The following is a 16,063-nucleotide window of genomic DNA, read 5'->3' as shown; positions in this document are numbered from 1 at the left end:
CATTCGGTCAAAGACATGCTCTAGATTTGTTGTCTCAGCCGGCCGAGATTCGGTAGGACCCACATTTGACCGGCGCGGAACGGCCCCCATTGATCGAAGACGACAAACATGCAGATGCCCGAAAATTGTATCACATAGTTCAACACTCAGGGGATTTGGCATCATTTAAACGCACCACTCTCTGACGCGCCTGCCACTTCCCTTGGCCAAAACAACGAAGAATCCATCAAGGATCGTTCGTAGTCCATCCAAAGTCAATACTTGCAGACGTCATGGCCCGAATCCTGTCTTTTCTCTCCTTAATCCTCGCCATTATTCTTTCTCCTACTTCCTCTATCAAGCTGCCCATATATGGTGTTTGGAAAGGTTCCCCAGTCCGTTTCTTTGCACCCCGAGGCTACTCAAAGCAAGCCGTTGTCTCCGCCCTACTCACCATCCAAGACGGCAATGAATACTACATCAGTCCCACTCCTACACCCCTGCCTTCCCGGAACATATTTGTCAACCTTGAAATGAAGGCGCCCGACCTCGACGACATCCGTATCGTTTACTGGATCGACCGCAACTTCACTGCCCCCCTTGTTACGGATAGTTTTCTCCTCGCAAACCTCAGTCCGGGCTTCCACGAGATCCCCGCGGCGATAGAGAGCCCCCACCACGTACCAGCCCTCGACATGATCTCGGACGGTTTCATTGCGATGAATCAGGGCAAATTCGCAGTCTACGAAGAGCCTGAAAGCGCAGAAGACGTTGTTGAAGTGCTGCATTCCTTCTTCGACCCGGCTGTCGAGGCGTTGGCGGACGTCTGGGTCTGGGGAGAGCGAGGAAGCAAAAACGGCCTACATGTTGTAAAAGTTCGTATGAACCAAGGGTATTTCGGAACGCTCGCCAAGTACAATGGGCGGGACCAGGATGGGGGCATAATTGTCAAGTATCATGACCATTGGGAGGCGCTTTTCATGGCGTTTCCTCAGCAGGCAAGCGTCACAAATGAGGCGGGTGAGCCCAACGGCCCGCTGCTCGGCATTGTCGCGGGGAATAGAAACTGAGTAGGCGACATCTCTAGGGTAGCAGCATACGAAATGTCGACCATAATGCTGAACGGCCACGGACAGACACAGTAACGCCGTCACAGATGTTCTTAAACATAAAACGAATTAAGCTTCATTCTCCAATACAATGTTCCTTGCACGCTAAAAAAGTGACACCAAGGACGGAGATTTTGTACAGAAGCTCGCCACACTGTTATCAGTGCCTCTCAAGAGGGTATTTACTCCATGACTTGGGCTGAATTTGGTCATGTCCATCCTACATAGAAGCTTTCAAAATATCGAAAGCTTCCTCGCGGTTGCCCTTGAAACGCTCCTCGGCGGCAGTCCAGTTGATGATCTTCCACACGTTGTCCACGTATGACGCCTTGCCGTTTTGATACTGCGACGGTCAGCCAGTCTTCTCGTATGTTCACATCCAAGAGGTGCTCACCTGTAGATAATAAGCGTGCTCCCACATGTCGATACCAATAATGGGAACCTCACCGCCGACGACGGGGTCCTGGTCCTTAGTCGTGATAATACGCAGACCGCCATCCCTTCCGGGAGCCTTGACGAGCCAGCCCCATCCGGAGCCCTGAATGCCCATCAGTGTCGAGGAGAAAACAGTCGTCAGGCCGGCGAGGCTGCCAAATGTCGACTTGACCTGTTCCATGAGCGAGGGAGCGGAGGCCTCGGGGTCCGAGGCATCCTTGCTGCTGGCGGGAGCCAGAGTCCTCCAGAAGAGGGAGTGATTGATGTGCCCGCCGCCGTTGAACTTGATCATATTTTGGAGGGCGATCTGATCGGGGATGTTGACGTCCGCCACGGCCTTGGAGTAGTTACCGAGAGCGGCGTTGAGGTTAGTAATGTAGGCCTGGTGATGCTTGTCATGATGAAGGGTCATGATCTGAGCCGAGATATGCGGCTCGAGGGCCTAGACGAAGGATCAGGTCGGGAAACGAGATTGACAGGGACAGTGGTACTCACATCATAGGCATAGGGAAGCTGGGGAAGGGAGTACCTTTGGACCGACATTTGGGGCGCGTCGTTCTGAGAATTTCAATACACTAGTGAGCGATGTAGTCCGGCAATGAAATCAGGATATCGACGGGTATAAATGTCACATCGGACGGAGAACACAAAACTACGGCAACAATGGGCTTTTGCCAGACCACAGCTTGGCATAATTGACAGATATGAGAAAGGATATTTGCTCATCAAAATAACTCACCATCGCGGCGTATTGAACAGGCTGGGCAAACTCTCCTGAGACGGAGGGTACCGTCCCCGTGGGGGAAGACGCTACGGAAGATAGGCTGGACATTGCTTCTCCTGAAGCAAAGTTCACGCGGTAATGAACAATCAAGCTTGTGATATGAAGCCGCTAGCAGGAGTTTGAGATAACGAGAACTGTCTACAGGGATAGACTTGGTGGATTTGCTCGGTCAAATAACCGATAGCGCGGAGCTGGAGACGGGATGTGAACCTGCCGAGAGACGTCAAAAGTCAGTGACGCGAACCATGACAGGGTTGGTAAAGGCGCTTCACTCGGGAAATGAACCGCGGAGGTGGGCCCAAGTTGAAGATTCACACCTTATCGATGTTGGAAACTTTTGCACAGAAAGTCAGTCTGAAATGAAGGTGGGAGTAAAGTTAGAGTAAATTCAGGTAATTGGGCCGGTGACCTCGCGATCGACAAGGTCTAACTTTCGTTTCCAAGGGACACCGATTGGTTCAGCGGCCACGTTGCGCTACCTTCATGAGGGTGCTCGCTGACTCAGGGGGGTTAGATGCGCTAGAACCAGGGGAGAGAGCTTTTGCGACAGGGGCTTGACTGGGACAGCCGTGCTATTGTAATCAACGGAGGCGGGGGTGGCTGGGCTCGTGGCTTGATCGGAAGAATATTTCATCAAATGTCAGGGGCATACTTCTGTGGCACGAAATATATCAGCTACTTTTTGAGAGTGCAAGACCAGTCATGAGTCCGGGCCTTGGGGAACACGGAAGCTTATGGAAATGCAGAGTTACATATTCCATGGGCACTTGATGAGATGGAATGCGGGCCGTTGCGTGCGAACAAGCAGGTTGAAAACCCTGCGGGAATAGACACTAACAGGGAGACATTGTATCCAGACCAGTTGAATTACGATAGTGGGTGATGCTCCTTGTTATAATTAAGTATGTTCAGTCTACTGTGGACGCTACGATGAGTCTGAACTAAGAATAGGTTTCCTCCGCCAAAACTCACTGTGAATGGAGAAACTTCGTGCTTATGTGTATTAGCCTACCATAAATTGCCGACAAAAGCATTGACTGGCCTCGCCAATTGTTGACCCGTTTGATCAACATCAAGTCTCAACACCAAGGCAACCGGTGAGACAATGCCTACTCGCCAAGGGCGTGATCCGCAGGTCAACTTCCTGCTTACAAATGCTCGTCCGTGTTGGCGGACTAAAATGCGAGAAAAACATCCGCCTCAGCGACCGTGTACAACTGTTGTATGGCTTAGGCGCAAAGGCTCTGACGGCTTGGAGCCGTCAAACATCCCGTAGTCTCTCGATTACAAAGCATACACAATGTCTCCATGTTCGTCATCTTTGTGGGAAGTACAGATATGCACGTTTGACTTGGTAGGCTCCCTAGCCGATGCATCTTCGCCCTTGCATAGCTGGCTCCCGGGAATAGCGCAGCCAGGACCATCTTCCAAGCGATTGCCACTAGGACACCTTTCCTCTCCTGATTTCCCACACCAGAGAGAGCACGCAATCGCCTTATGCCATGACGAGACAATAACATATCTTTCTTGTCTGTTTAAGCTTCTGGGGCTGTTGTAGATGGAAATGCCCGATTGGCCATTTAGCCTTTGGAGTTGATGTTGATCGCCTTTGGGCATGAACTCAGTCCTAAACTGGCGTTCTTTTTACCCCAGACCGTGCGATCCGTCCCGTCGGGTGGCATTCGTTCACATTTCGGTGAACCTCCATCCTTCACCTTGAACATCACGTACTTTTTTGCTCGACCGGTGGGATATCAACTTCAGCCCCATGCCAGTGTCAGAATTGCAGCAGCTCGGATGCAATATCGCCCGAGCTCAACATAATGCGAAGTCCCCGCAGGCAGAAATGGGGCATCCCGCAAGCGGAGGAACAGAAAACCGCAATTTCAATTTGTCAGCCATAATAACGCCGCCCCGTCTCTGTGCTCCTCTTCCCCACGGCGGTGACATTCCCCCTTTCTCTCGCTTCTCGGTTGGCGAACAAACAGCGGCGATCTACATGGTAAGACGAGACATAGCGAGACACGACCACGACCGTTGACTGGCATGAAGCCGGGGCAAGGTGTGTAGACAAAGCCTCCGCGGTCCGACTAACCCAGGGACCGACGCAGGAGGGGGGCCACAAGGTGCCCAGTGAGGTCGGAATCCAACGCATCCTTCCCATGTTTGTTTCCCATGCCATGACATTTGCCTCCAGGTCTCACGGGCCGGTCCTGCGCTGTCCAGTCCGTAACGGCGCATTAGTCAACCAGACCCGCTCGTCGAACTCGACAGAAACGCCCGATCACCACTTTCTGGTTCCCACCGCTCTTTTGAGGACAGGTGGAATGTTGCATCGTGCTTCAGATGTTTAATAAACAAGCCTCGTAGCAATATATAAAGCCGCCGCGATAGCCCCCCAGATTCTAGTTTAGCTTCATCTGTCTATCTGTATCAAGCCATCAATCAGCATCTTTCCATCCTTGAAACAAAAATAATACAAACAACATTTTATCCCATTCTTAACCCCAACTCAACCGCCAAAATGACCTACTCTCTCTACGACGCTTCCGTCCCCCTCCTCACCGCAGGCCTCAACACCCTGCTGAACCTCCTGGCCAAGGCCGAGGCTCACGCCGCCGAGAAGGGCATCGACGTCAAGACCCTCCTCGAGGCCAAGCTGGCCGACGACATGCTTCCCTTCACCTTCCAGTACCACGTCGCCACCGACAGCGCCATGAAGATCGTCGCGCGCGTCCAGGGCACCGACCCGGAGGCGTACGAGTTCAAGTTCGAGGGCATCGCCGACCTGCGCTCCCGCGTCGAGCACACCCTCGCCCTCGTCAAGGCCGCCGACCCCAAGACCTTCGAGGCCCGCACCGACGCCCTCGTCCCCCTCGGACTCGGCTTCGGCAAGGGCGAGATGCAGATCCGCGCCCGCGACTACCTCGTCGCCTACGGCCTGCCCAACTTCTTCTTCCACGTCCAGACCGCCTACAGCATCCTGCGCAAGGAGGGCGTCCAGATTGGCAAGGGCGACTACCTCGGCCCCTTCATGGGACCTTTTGTTGAGCAGCACCAGAAGTCGCAGCAGTAAGGGGATGGTTTTGGTGAGAGGATGAGCGAATCGTCACAGGATGGCGCCCGGTACTATAGACGGGATTGAGCATGATTGGATAGGAAAAGTAATCAATTGAATAAACACGGCATAATTTAGTGCCTTTTTATGACTTTCATCTCCATTGGACTTTTTGCTACGAGACTGATGTGATATTATGTGAAAATGCATATGAAGGCGAATCAATCATCTCTGTTGTGAGTATCTGTTCCAGGCATGCAGCTCAATGCAATGCCATACACTTTTCCTGCCCTTGATTATCACGTAGCATTGATCCCAATGTGAATCCGTAATTCAAAAACCACATCAGATGATGCGGCCGTCACATCTCCAAGGGATGAAACCATGATCCTCGAAGCCACCAGATTGTTCCATTCTGTTTTCCCCATCAACCCCTCACTGAGGGGTTCATTCTGTGGCTCATCAAGTGGCTCAATCTGTGGCTCAATCTGTGGCTCTTCAGGAGGCTTGGATACCAATGACTAAGCAGAGATATCACATCCGCTGTATTAGTCATAGCCAATAAGACATAAGTTGGTCCCACTATCGGAACACATCCCAATCGCCGCTGCCGATGCCCCGCCCCCACCACCGGCGCCGCACCGCAAACAATCTTTTTTTCAGCCCCTCGGAGCTGAGAGACCATCATCACCACCAGCCACACGGCTCATCTCCCATACGCTCTCTCACAGACCCCTTGCTCTCGGCCTCACGTAACACTTATCAATATTATCCACAGCGCCAACAACACCTCGCACGCAATGCCCGCCGAGCTCAGTGAGGCCGAGGCCCTGGCCACCCCAGAGTTCTGGAACGAACGGTACACCAAGTCGGACGGCTCCAACCCGACACACGAATGGTTCCGTACCTTCGCGGCCCTTGAGCCGTACTTCCAGAAGCACCTCTTCTCTCAGCGTGCCCCGGAGACGGCCCCGAGGATCATGCACCTCGGATCGGGTGACAGCGTATGCTTACTTCCCTCATACACCAGTGCCTCTATCGATAGCCTCTTGAGTGAGACAGGACTGACATACACAGACAATCCCCGCCGACCTCTCGGAACGGGGCTACAGGAACCAGCTCTGCCTGGACTTCTCCACCGTGGTCGTAGACCTCATGAAGGAGCGTCACTCGGCCGTCGGCGGTATCGAGTGGCGCTGGGCTGATGTCCGCGACATGCCCAATGAGGCGCCAACTGCGTCCATTGATGTTGCTTTCGACAAGGGCACCATGGACGCCATGATCCACGGTTCGCCCTGGTCGCCGCCCGACGACGTCAAGGACAACACCGGCCGCTACCTGCGCGAGGTCCACCGCGCCCTCAAGGACGATGGTGTGTTCTTGTACATTACGTACCGCCAGCCGCACTTCATGAGACCGCTTCTGAACAGCGAGGGGCTGTGGGATCTCGAGATGGACGTGTTGTCGGGTGGCGAGAGCGCGTTTGACTACTACGGCTTTATCCTGCGGAAGAAGGCTGCGGCGTGAGGGCTGGGGTTGGGCTGTGTAGAGGGTTAGACAAAATGCATGGGCGGTGTTTGGTACGCTTTTTTGGTATTCTGATGATTACGAAATTAGGGGGTGTGTACTCCTGAACAATGGATTTCTCCTGAAGAGTGAAGTCCCGATATCCTAGGCACAAGTGATTCATAGGCCATCTTTGATCTTGACTATATTCCCAGGTCATATAGGGCACATACCCTTTTATCCCTTATTTTGGTCTTTGCTGATGATGATAAGATACTACTCATGTTGCCCGCTCAACTTTGCATTTCGTGAAGCTTTTTGAAACTTAAGAATTGTTTCTCCAACAAGGCAGCTTTGATGTTGAACATGACGTTCGCTGAGTCAGTTTCCACTTTCGCAACTCCGGAATCTAATTAAATTGTTGAACAATTAATCTGGGCATTTACCAGGCACTGAATCGAGGGCAGATATAGCACTTGAATCTTGAAATAGCTATATATCTCCAGGAGTCATGCCAAATTGAATATTTATCTAACATTATTCAGCCTATTTTATGAAGCCAGTAAAGGAAGCCCATCGCTGAATATTTAGTCGTTTTCGATGGAACCTAGGAACATGCAAGAGCATCAGCGAAAACGGAACGGATGAGTTACTGAGATACGCCGGCCTTGGGTATTTGATTTATCGCGCCCTGACGTTATAAAATCTCCTAGTAAGACTATTTGCCTTATTAGCGATAGCCTGGCATGCCTAACCACCCAGGCTTAGATGACACCTTGGTGTCGTCTATCAACATTACGGTCAATCAGACAGGATGTTTCCCTTTCACCTACTCTAACCTACCCTACTGCAATTTTCCCTTCAGTCACATACAGAATTGATGTTTGACAAGAATCTCTTCCTATGCATGTACGCACATCTTATGATTCCAACAGTTTTAAAGCTTCATACGCGTCGAGGAGGGCCTCTTGCGATGCAAGTCGGTCTGGATGCCCTTCGTCAAGTATTTCAGCCTCTATTTCTACTACTTGTTGGAGTAGCTTGATTGATTCCTTTACTTGCCCGTCTTCTAGATATACTAATCTGAGTAGATGTTGTGACCCAAGTCGGTATGGGTGCGTTTTATTAAGTGTTATTTCGCGTCTTTCTACTACATGTTCTAGGAGTTTAATTGCTTCTTTAACTCGCCCTTCTGATCGGTATGCAGATGCAAGTTCGTGCTGTGATATAAGCTGCTCTGGGTGATCTTCGTCTAATACGTTCGTTTTGATCTGTACTACATTCTCCAGTAGTTTAATTGCCTCTTTAACTCGCCCGTCTGCATGGTATGCCCGTGCAAGTTCGTGCTGTGATCTAAGCTGCTCTGGGTGATCTTCGTCTAATACGTTCGTTTTGATCTGTACTACATTCTCCAGTAGTTTAATTGCCTCTTTGACTCGCCCATCTAATAGGTATGCAGATGCAAGTTCGTGTTGGGATGTAAGCCGGTGTGGGTGCTCTTCGTTTAGTATGTTTGCTTGAATATCCACTATATTCTCTAAGAGCTTAATTGCTTCTTTAACTCGCCCGTCTGATCGATATGCAGATGCAAGTTCGTGTTGGGATGTAAGCCGGTGTGGGTGCTCTTCGTTTAGTATGTTTGCTTGAATTTCCACTATATTCTCTAAGAGCTTAATTGCTTCTTTAACTCGCCCGTCTGATCGATATGCAGATGCAAGTTCGTGTTGGGATGTAAGCCGGTGTGGGTGCTCTTCGTTTAGTATGTTTGCTTGAATTTCCATTATATTCTCTAAGAGCTTAATTGCTTCTTTAACTCGCCAGTCTGATCGATATGCTTTTGCTAGTTCGTATTGGGATGTAAGCCGGTCTGGGTGCTCTTCGTTTGGTGTGTTTGCTCCAATTTCCACTACATTCTCTAAGAGCTTGATTGCTTCTTTAACTCGCCCGTCTGCATGGTATGCCCGTGCGAGTTCGTGTTGCGAGGTAAGTAGAGAGTTTTCATCCTCTAAGCAATGCTTCTTTCGCCAACTGAAACACTTCTCGAAGCAAAAAATGGCGTCTTTTGCTCGCCCTTCTTCCAGGTAGCACTGCCCACAATACAACCAAAGATCAGACTCTTCATTTGTTTCAACATGTTGTCTTTCATTCAAAACTCTCAAAGAGTGCGGCATGTACTGTCTCCGGATATCGCGGTCGGTATAGTCAGTGGAAGGGAAGACATTCACAAGATGCAAGACAGCAGTTGTAATAACTTGATCCTCGATCAACTGACGCTTTATCCAGAGTCGTGTTGCTAGATACACAAGACTGTGCATATCAAATGCTTCATCATCATTTCGTGCAGTGAGAAATGAGTATGAGCAGAGGGTGCCAATTGCCCATTCTGTCTTTTCGTCTGACTCTCCCTGGGGTAGAATTGATCGCGGAATGGCTTTCGGCTCAATACGCGAGATAAAATATAGGATTTCCGCAGCGTAGCTGTCTGATTTCTGAATCTGCTCGAAAGAAACCAGCCACGTTCTTGCGACTGCATTCTGTGACTCTTTGTATCGAGAAGTGTCGCGGAACTCCCGGCTCAGTAACTCAACTGCGCTGTGTTCCGTGCTTCGCAGCAATCTAAGATACGAGGCAATTGAGGTTGACAGATTCCGATTCAAATAAGCTGCGGCTTGCGTGATGGCCAGCGGTAGATATGTCAAAAATTCCAGGAGCTGTCCTATTGCGGTATCATCAACAAGAAGTTTCTTGCGATGTAGTGATTTTTCCAAGAGACTTGTGGCGTCGCTCTTGTTCATTGCGAGCAACTCGATCAGATTGTCTTCCGCAACTTCCAGAGCTATATCCCTGACGCGAGTAGTAAATAGTGTGAGTCCACTCTCACTTTGCGGCAAATAGTCAGCCAAGCCTTTCTTGTCGTCTGAAGACCCAAGCATAAGGTCTTTGTCGTCGGCGTTATCCACGATCAAGAGCCAGGAACCGGATTCCTTTGAGCTCAGAAAACTTTGTACTGATTCCTTGATATCTTCGTCTTTGTTTCTTGGATGGATATTGAGCTCCTTAGCAATGTCTCTAAAGGCTTTTTCAAAGCTGGCGTGACTCAAAACCGGTACCCAAAATACCGAAAACTGCGGTTGTTCTTTCTTCGCCCAGTAGGCGATATCAAGCGCGATCTGAGTCTTACCCACGCCACCGAGACCCACGAGGGCGACTGTTTGGCACTTGTGCTCGAACAGCATTCGTCTGAGATGTTCTGTTTCCGGTCGCTCTACGAAGCGCCCATTTTGTTTCAGAGGTAGAACATGTATTACTTTATCTGTGATGGAATTAGAAAAGCTCGCAAGATAAGCCACAAGACTAACTTTTCGACTCATCTTCAATCTCTCTGCCAAGTTCAGGTACTGTAGCCTCCTGTTTCTCAACACCTCTCGTAAAGTGGCGAACGAAAGCCTCAATTGCCCTTCGCCTTTCTTGAATGTAGTTCTTGGTGTGAGCGGAAATCTTGCTCGCTTTCTCCCAGTCGGATAGAACAACGTCTTCGAGGCCCTTTTCCACGTTGAATCTAAAGTACTGATCGCTGCCACCATACTGCTCATCCATGCTTGCAGCCACCTTCTTCGAGCTAGTCGCCATGCTCTTTAACGCGCGAATGATACCCATTCTTGTGTCACCAATATCAACAACGTCACCAAGCCCAGTGCCAATGCTGAGGACCTGAAGGTTGGTCCGCGACGGGAACTGTCGTCGGGCTTCGTTGACTAAAATTTCGCAGGGATTGTTATACCCAAACCCCGCGTCTACAAATTCAACTCCATCGCGGCCAACCCCAATAGGCTTGAAGAAAGTAGTAGCCGCAGAAGTTGCTCGGGCCACCTGCCAGATGGCGCAATCTCGAAAGTCGGCTGACGTATCGTAGGTAGTGAAAAGGGTTGGCGGAGCATCCACATTATCCTTCGTAATAGCTAGAACGACACTGCAAGCTGTTAGTATTGCTGCAACTGTTTTCGTAGGTTAGCACCCAGCACGCACGTCTTGGTACAAGTTCCATCTCGGAATTTCATCTCGCCGTGAGGGCAGGTCCCTGTTCTTGGTTTGCTTTGCTGCCGCCTAGCAGCACACACTTCTTCTGGGCAGAATTTCCGGCATGTCGACTTGATGGCATTTTCAAGTGCTGTTGCGGAAAATACACCGCTTGGCGAGGCAGGCAGAATCGATTTTCGCTTCGGTGTGAAGGCCTTTTGAGCCACATCCCGGTATTCTCGGATGCACTCGTCCACAGTCATGCGGAGCCTTCCCAACATGATGGAAATGATTCTGAGATGGATTAGTAGAAGAAGTGACTGCACAGTTGTGAATAGTATTACCCTCCAGTGCTCGTTCCACTAATGATATCGAAGTAGTCACACGGTCGTGGAACATGCTCAAGGCCTTTGGTTTTGCGGATCTCTTCCATCAAATGCTCGAGGATAAGAAGGCTAGAGATGCCGCGAACGCCACCACCATCTAGACTTGTTAGCAAAGAGAATACAGCGTGAATCGGTAGTCTCACCCAGTGAAAGGATCCTCAGTGGCGCAGACGGACCTTGAGAATGTGGCTCCATAACGGTAAAAGTCGCCTCGGCCCGTTCTACTCACCTTAATGTGTCTTTGCTGATTATAGTTTGTGTTGATCGGATGGTTAAGCGCACAAAGCGGGGTAAGTGAGCAATGTCGGCTGGTGTTCTTGTGTTTGGATTAAGTTGCCTGGGTTCGAATCTGACATCAGCAAAACCTACCCTGTCTGATTGGCCAGACGCCCTCATACGGAATAGGAAGTCTGCTCTCATGCCCTATTGCAGCCTGATCTGACGAGATCAAATGTCACACTACTCAACAGTAGATTTCATCAAAAGTACCTTCGCGAGGGACAGTAATCATCATAGACTGTCGCCAACAGTGTCTGTCATCCTTTTGGAATAACGATTCCTGGTCTTCCTTGGGTTACAGCCGTGATGTATGAGCTGGCTCTTTCAATCCATCGATAATGAAATCATAATTTCTATGAGAGACCTTTTTGAAGAAAGCTTGTAAAAACAGCTTGAGGTGATGCCTTGGGCTGTCTTCTTATTCTATACCCTCTTCGTTAACCTACCACAATAGCAAAATCCTAAACCAGAGTTACGTTCCCTGGGAAACCAGATCACCTACGTGGAGAGTAGCGTTAAGCTTGAAATCTACTGCATTGTTTCCTGCGACATTCACCAGCTACTTTATATCTTACCGAGATCCGATATGGTTCAGAACGCCATATATAGAGTTCGAAAAATTCTCGCTATCAACTCACTAATATCGCCAACGATATTCCGCTAAATTCCAGTATCTGTAGCCCTCCAAGCGGCGGAGTAATCGTCCATGCTATCTCTGTCATCTCGACCTATCGACTACTGAGTAGGAAAGTGACTTCAACGCCCATCAATCATCACCACCTGAGACATCCTGCAGGAGGCCGACCTGGCACGGACCCTGCTGCAGGTTGGCAAGCAACCCCCAGCCTGGACATTCTTGGGTTCGTCTTCCCTGCTTTCAAGGTTTGACATGGGACAAGAATGACGTTAAATGTAAAAAGGGACCAAGGTCGAGGGAAAACATGACCTTTCTCTTTCACTTCTAATTCCAACTCGGAAATAGTATCTTCAGTCAATCGCTGTGTCCCATCATCCCATCAAAATGGCCCTCCGCCAGCAACTTCCCCCACCCATAGTCGTCAATGCCAGGCATGGCCATGAGCATACCCATACCGTGGTCTTTCTACATCGCTTCCCAGAATCCACAACCGATGAGGAGCTTCGGCGCAAAGTCTTGTCCGAAAAGTTGACCAAAAATCACAAGACCTTACGTCGACAGTTTCCTTCAGTGCGTTGGGTGTTCCCATTCGGAAAAGCTCATGCTCGGCCGTGGAACAATCTCTCGCCAGATGACAGAAAGGCAGTTGGCATGACAATGGGAGCTGTTCCCTACATCACTCAGATTATCCTTCGGGAGGCCAAACGTGCGGGAGGCCTTGATCGAATTATTCTAGGTGGCCAGGGCGAGACTGCTGAGGCGGCGCACGAAGCCATGTCGTCCTTCCCTGAGGGTGGGACTGACCTCCATAGCGACCCCAAAGAGATGTCTGCTTTCATTAAAAGAAATTATCATCTTACCTGGACTCAATCCTCTCAATTACGCCTTGGGGGCTTCGTGGGAATGCATCTTGAAGATGGCCAACCGACTCGTGACGTCAAAACTTTGGCCCTGATATCGAAGGAAGCCATAAGGCCACAAAAGATCAGCAACAATATTATCACTAATACGCCACACAAGTTCATCCACGGTGGATACAAAATACAAACCACAACTTGGGATGGTGCACGGATCGACCAATTTGCCGAATTCCTCGCCGGTATTGGTGTCTTCCGCATCCCAGATAAGGAGCAGAAGATCCAAGAAACGCTAGTACCAAAAGACCGAGCAAAGGTTAAGAAGTTTGACCCCAGGGAAGGACTCAATGACGTACAAAAATATGCTCTTGAGGTAGCCGAGCAGAAAAAGCTAGACGCCTTACGGAAGGAAAAAGTACTGGTCCGCATAGAGGCTGACAAGGTTGAGCGAAACATCCTCCAGGAGAGGAAAAAGCAGCGACGGCTACATGGCGGAGAGGTGGCTAACACTAGTTTCACGGGGTCTGTCAATCGCCTTGGTTGATATGGGGAAGAACCTACATTTCCGGGTCAGCTATCGAAGCCCAAGTGTGGAGAACTATGTGCTGATCAGTATGAAAGGTTCTTTTTGGCAACCAAATTCAGCGGAAAGACAATTCCTCGGCGCCAATCTAGTTGGTTTGGACATCACGGGAGCCGTAGCCCACAGAGGAACTAGCTCTGCTGTCTGAAGTATGAAACATTTATGGCCTTCTGACTTGAAGTTAGCCAAGGAAACGATCACGGTAGATCACATATCAGTAGTAACAAAATATCAGATCACAGCTATTATGTTAGGCCAATCGAGATACAGACCAACTTCCATGCGTAATATACCTTACTACAGTCATGAAATACCCAATTTTACACCTATAATCATACTATTACACAAACACCACCTCAACATCCCCTAGAAACCCAAATACTTATTCGCCCTCTCAATCAGAGCCCGCTCACCCTCGCCCTCCCCAGCAACAATCAACTTCTCCAAACCCATCGCCCTCCTTGCATCAGCACCAACAATCGCCTCCTCTCCGGGCCTTCCAACATGCTCGCTCTCGCCCTTTCCACCGGGGAAATCCGGTCCCGGCAGACCCTGCAAGAACGCCTCCCTCTGCCTCTTCAAATACCACACGTTCTGGTCCGTCAACGCGCACACGGGAATATACATGACGCTCGAATCCCCCTTGCCCTCGTGCACCGTATCGACCGCGTGAATCGAGTCCGCATGCCACGCCACGAAATCACCGGGCTTGATGGGCGGCACATGAACCATCGTCTTGCCCAGCTCCAAGTGCGGGTGCAACTTGCCCGTCAGCTCCTGGCAGTGGCCCGCCGTGGCGCCGTGCAGCTCGGAAGTCATGTTCTCGGCGGCGGTGAACGCCCAGTTGTCCTCCCTGAGGAACTCGTCGCCTTCCACGTCCTCCCTCAACGGCTGGAAAAAGGGGCGGAGGAGTAGGTACGCGGTGGTGTGCCGCACGAGGGGGTTCACGAGGAGCGTGCCCTCGCGGGGGCCGCCGGAGCTCATGCTGAGCCAGCCCTGGAGCATGCGGAACATGCTGCAGGCGCCGGCGCCGTTGTACAGGTCCTGGACGGCGTGGACGCGGGCGCTGACCTCCCAGGGGTCGTACGACTCCCAGTCGCCGCGGAAGACGGCGTCGTAGGTGCCCGTCTTGCCGTAGCCTTCGCGCTCCCACCGCTCGAGCGAGCCGCCGTCAATGTGCGGGCCGAGAGCGAACGTCGCGTCGCCGGGCTGCCGGATGCGCAGGCGGTCCGCGTAGGTGAGCGGCTGCAGGGAGATGGCGGCGGAGGGAGACTTGTTCCAGAGGTCGCGCATGAGCGCCGACTGCACCTTGAGAAGGTTGGGGTGGCCGCGGGCCTTGAGCTGGGGGTGAGACCAGTAGAGCTCGTATACTTGGGGGTTATCCGCGGGGAAAGCTGTAGTTTTCGTGAGTAAAACTGATGCTTAATTGCGAAGCAAAAAACCAATAGCAAAAAGACATACCTTTTGTGGAAGGGTTCTTGCGGACGTAGTTCTCGACTTCCTCTTTATACCCCCTAGCCTCCTTTTCATCAACAACCCCCCGGACAACAACGGCACCGCGCTTCTTAATCTCCCCCTTTAACCTCTCCAAGTCGTTCTTCAAGTCGCTAAACTCGATACTGGGGATGATACCGGGCCCGTTGGCGGCGATGATCTCGTTCTCCTCCCTCAGCGACCTGAGCAGTCTGCCCCAGGACTTGACGACGGCGTCCTCGTGGCCCGCCACCAGGTCCTGTTTTAACACGCGGAACCGTGGTGCCAGCGGTTCTCTGGTTTCGCCCGAGAGCGAGACGAAGACGGAGGAGATGTCTCCCTCCTTTTTTGGCGCGTGGGTGGCCGAGGCACCCATGGCGCCCATCATGACGGTTCGTCGCTGAGAGACATGAGCTGGGAGGGAAGAAACCCGCGCGGAGCGGGAGAGAGTGAGAAGTCGTGACATTTTATGTTGTCGTTCGTCGTATAATCGTAGAGTGCCGTCGCTCGGAGTAGGTTAATATGAAAAATGCGTATAAGTCGGCTGCTTTTCGACGAGAAGCTGATGCAGAATATGATCAAGTATTGGTTGCTACAACACTGAAAAACACTGAAAACTCTTGAATTAAACTCAACCGCACTGACAATCAAGCTATCCACCATCAACAAAACACTCGTCGTCGTCGACCTCTTATACCGGGACGGGAACCCACAGAACATACACCCTCCGCACAGTCGGCGGTTCCAAAAAGGGTAATCCGACAATACGCTCCGACGGACAACCAACGCGGGGCCCCGCTAGACCCAACACCCACAGATTACACGCAGCAAGTACACCATCCATCATCAACGCCCCATCCATGCACACTCTTCCTCGATCCCGGATCCTGACCGAAGGCTGTGAAAGGGTGTGGGCTGAACCGTCAAATCACCACGGGGCAGATGGTCATGTGTGTGACC

The 16,063-nt window shown here is 51.0% G+C and overlaps 8 protein-coding genes across 8 annotated transcripts; 4 read left to right on the top strand and 4 right to left on the bottom strand.

The window, feature by feature from the left end:
• Positions 1 to 272: 272 nt before the first annotated feature.
• Positions 273 to 1,049, top strand: CTRU02_207933 (uncharacterized protein; the record flags this gene model as incomplete). Its single annotated transcript, XM_036729283.1, has 1 exon — positions 273 to 1,049. The coding sequence occupies one exon, from the start codon at positions 273 to 275 to the stop codon at positions 1,047 to 1,049; it is 777 nt and encodes a 258-aa protein (XP_036579115.1).
• A 259-nt stretch (positions 1,050 to 1,308) lies between these two features.
• CTRU02_207932 (superoxide mitochondrial precursor) lies at positions 1,309 to 2,066 on the bottom strand (the record flags this gene model as incomplete). The annotated part of the gene is made up of 3 exons (XM_036729284.2): positions 1,309 to 1,431; positions 1,483 to 1,965; positions 2,019 to 2,066. 3 exons carry the CDS (start codon positions 2,064 to 2,066, stop codon positions 1,309 to 1,311), a joined length of 654 nt encoding a protein of 217 aa, XP_036579116.2.
• Positions 2,067 to 4,831: 2,765 nt separating this feature from the next.
• On the top strand, positions 4,832 to 5,383 carry CTRU02_207931 (3-oxoacyl-acyl-carrier-protein synthase; the record flags this gene model as incomplete). Its single annotated transcript, XM_036729285.1, has 1 exon — positions 4,832 to 5,383. One exon carries the CDS (start codon positions 4,832 to 4,834, stop codon positions 5,381 to 5,383), a length of 552 nt encoding a protein of 183 aa, XP_036579117.1.
• Positions 5,384 to 6,165: 782 nt separating this feature from the next.
• Positions 6,166 to 6,892, top strand: CTRU02_207930 (methyltransferase type 11; the record flags this gene model as incomplete). Its single annotated transcript, XM_070204993.1, has 2 exons — positions 6,166 to 6,369; positions 6,443 to 6,892. 2 exons carry the CDS (start codon positions 6,166 to 6,168, stop codon positions 6,890 to 6,892), a joined length of 654 nt encoding a protein of 217 aa, XP_070061526.1.
• Positions 6,893 to 7,791: 899 nt separating this feature from the next.
• CTRU02_207929 (phosphorylase superfamily protein) lies at positions 7,792 to 10,107 on the bottom strand (the record flags this gene model as incomplete). Its single annotated transcript, XM_036729287.1, has 1 exon — positions 7,792 to 10,107. The coding sequence occupies one exon, from the start codon at positions 10,105 to 10,107 to the stop codon at positions 7,792 to 7,794; it is 2,316 nt and encodes a 771-aa protein (XP_036579119.1).
• Positions 10,108 to 10,225: 118 nt separating this feature from the next.
• On the bottom strand, positions 10,226 to 11,469 carry CTRU02_207928 (phosphorylase superfamily protein; the record flags this gene model as incomplete). Its single annotated transcript, XM_070204992.1, has 4 exons — positions 10,226 to 10,841; positions 10,898 to 11,182; positions 11,233 to 11,371; positions 11,451 to 11,469. The coding sequence occupies 4 exons, from the start codon at positions 11,467 to 11,469 to the stop codon at positions 10,226 to 10,228; spliced, it is 1,059 nt and encodes a 352-aa protein (XP_070061525.1).
• Positions 11,470 to 12,574: 1,105 nt separating this feature from the next.
• Positions 12,575 to 13,591, top strand: CTRU02_207927 (uncharacterized protein; the record flags this gene model as incomplete). The annotated part of the gene is made up of 1 exon (XM_036729289.1): positions 12,575 to 13,591. The coding sequence occupies one exon, from the start codon at positions 12,575 to 12,577 to the stop codon at positions 13,589 to 13,591; it is 1,017 nt and encodes a 338-aa protein (XP_036579121.1).
• Positions 13,592 to 13,996: 405 nt separating this feature from the next.
• CTRU02_207926 (DUF1479 domain-containing protein) lies at positions 13,997 to 15,569 on the bottom strand (the record flags this gene model as incomplete). The annotated part of the gene is made up of 2 exons (XM_036729290.1): positions 13,997 to 15,024; positions 15,092 to 15,569. The coding sequence occupies 2 exons, from the start codon at positions 15,567 to 15,569 to the stop codon at positions 13,997 to 13,999; spliced, it is 1,506 nt and encodes a 501-aa protein (XP_036579122.1).
• Between the last annotated feature and the right edge of the window lie 494 nt (positions 15,570 to 16,063).

Source organism: Colletotrichum truncatum, assembly GCF_014235925.2.
Source record: "Colletotrichum truncatum strain CMES1059 chromosome Unknown Contig_0004, whole genome shotgun sequence".
Lineage (NCBI taxonomy): Eukaryota > Fungi > Ascomycota > Sordariomycetes > Glomerellales > Glomerellaceae > Colletotrichum > Colletotrichum truncatum.
The sequence above is the reverse complement of the archived record's forward strand: the minus strand, read 5'-3'. Positions and strand labels throughout refer to the sequence as shown.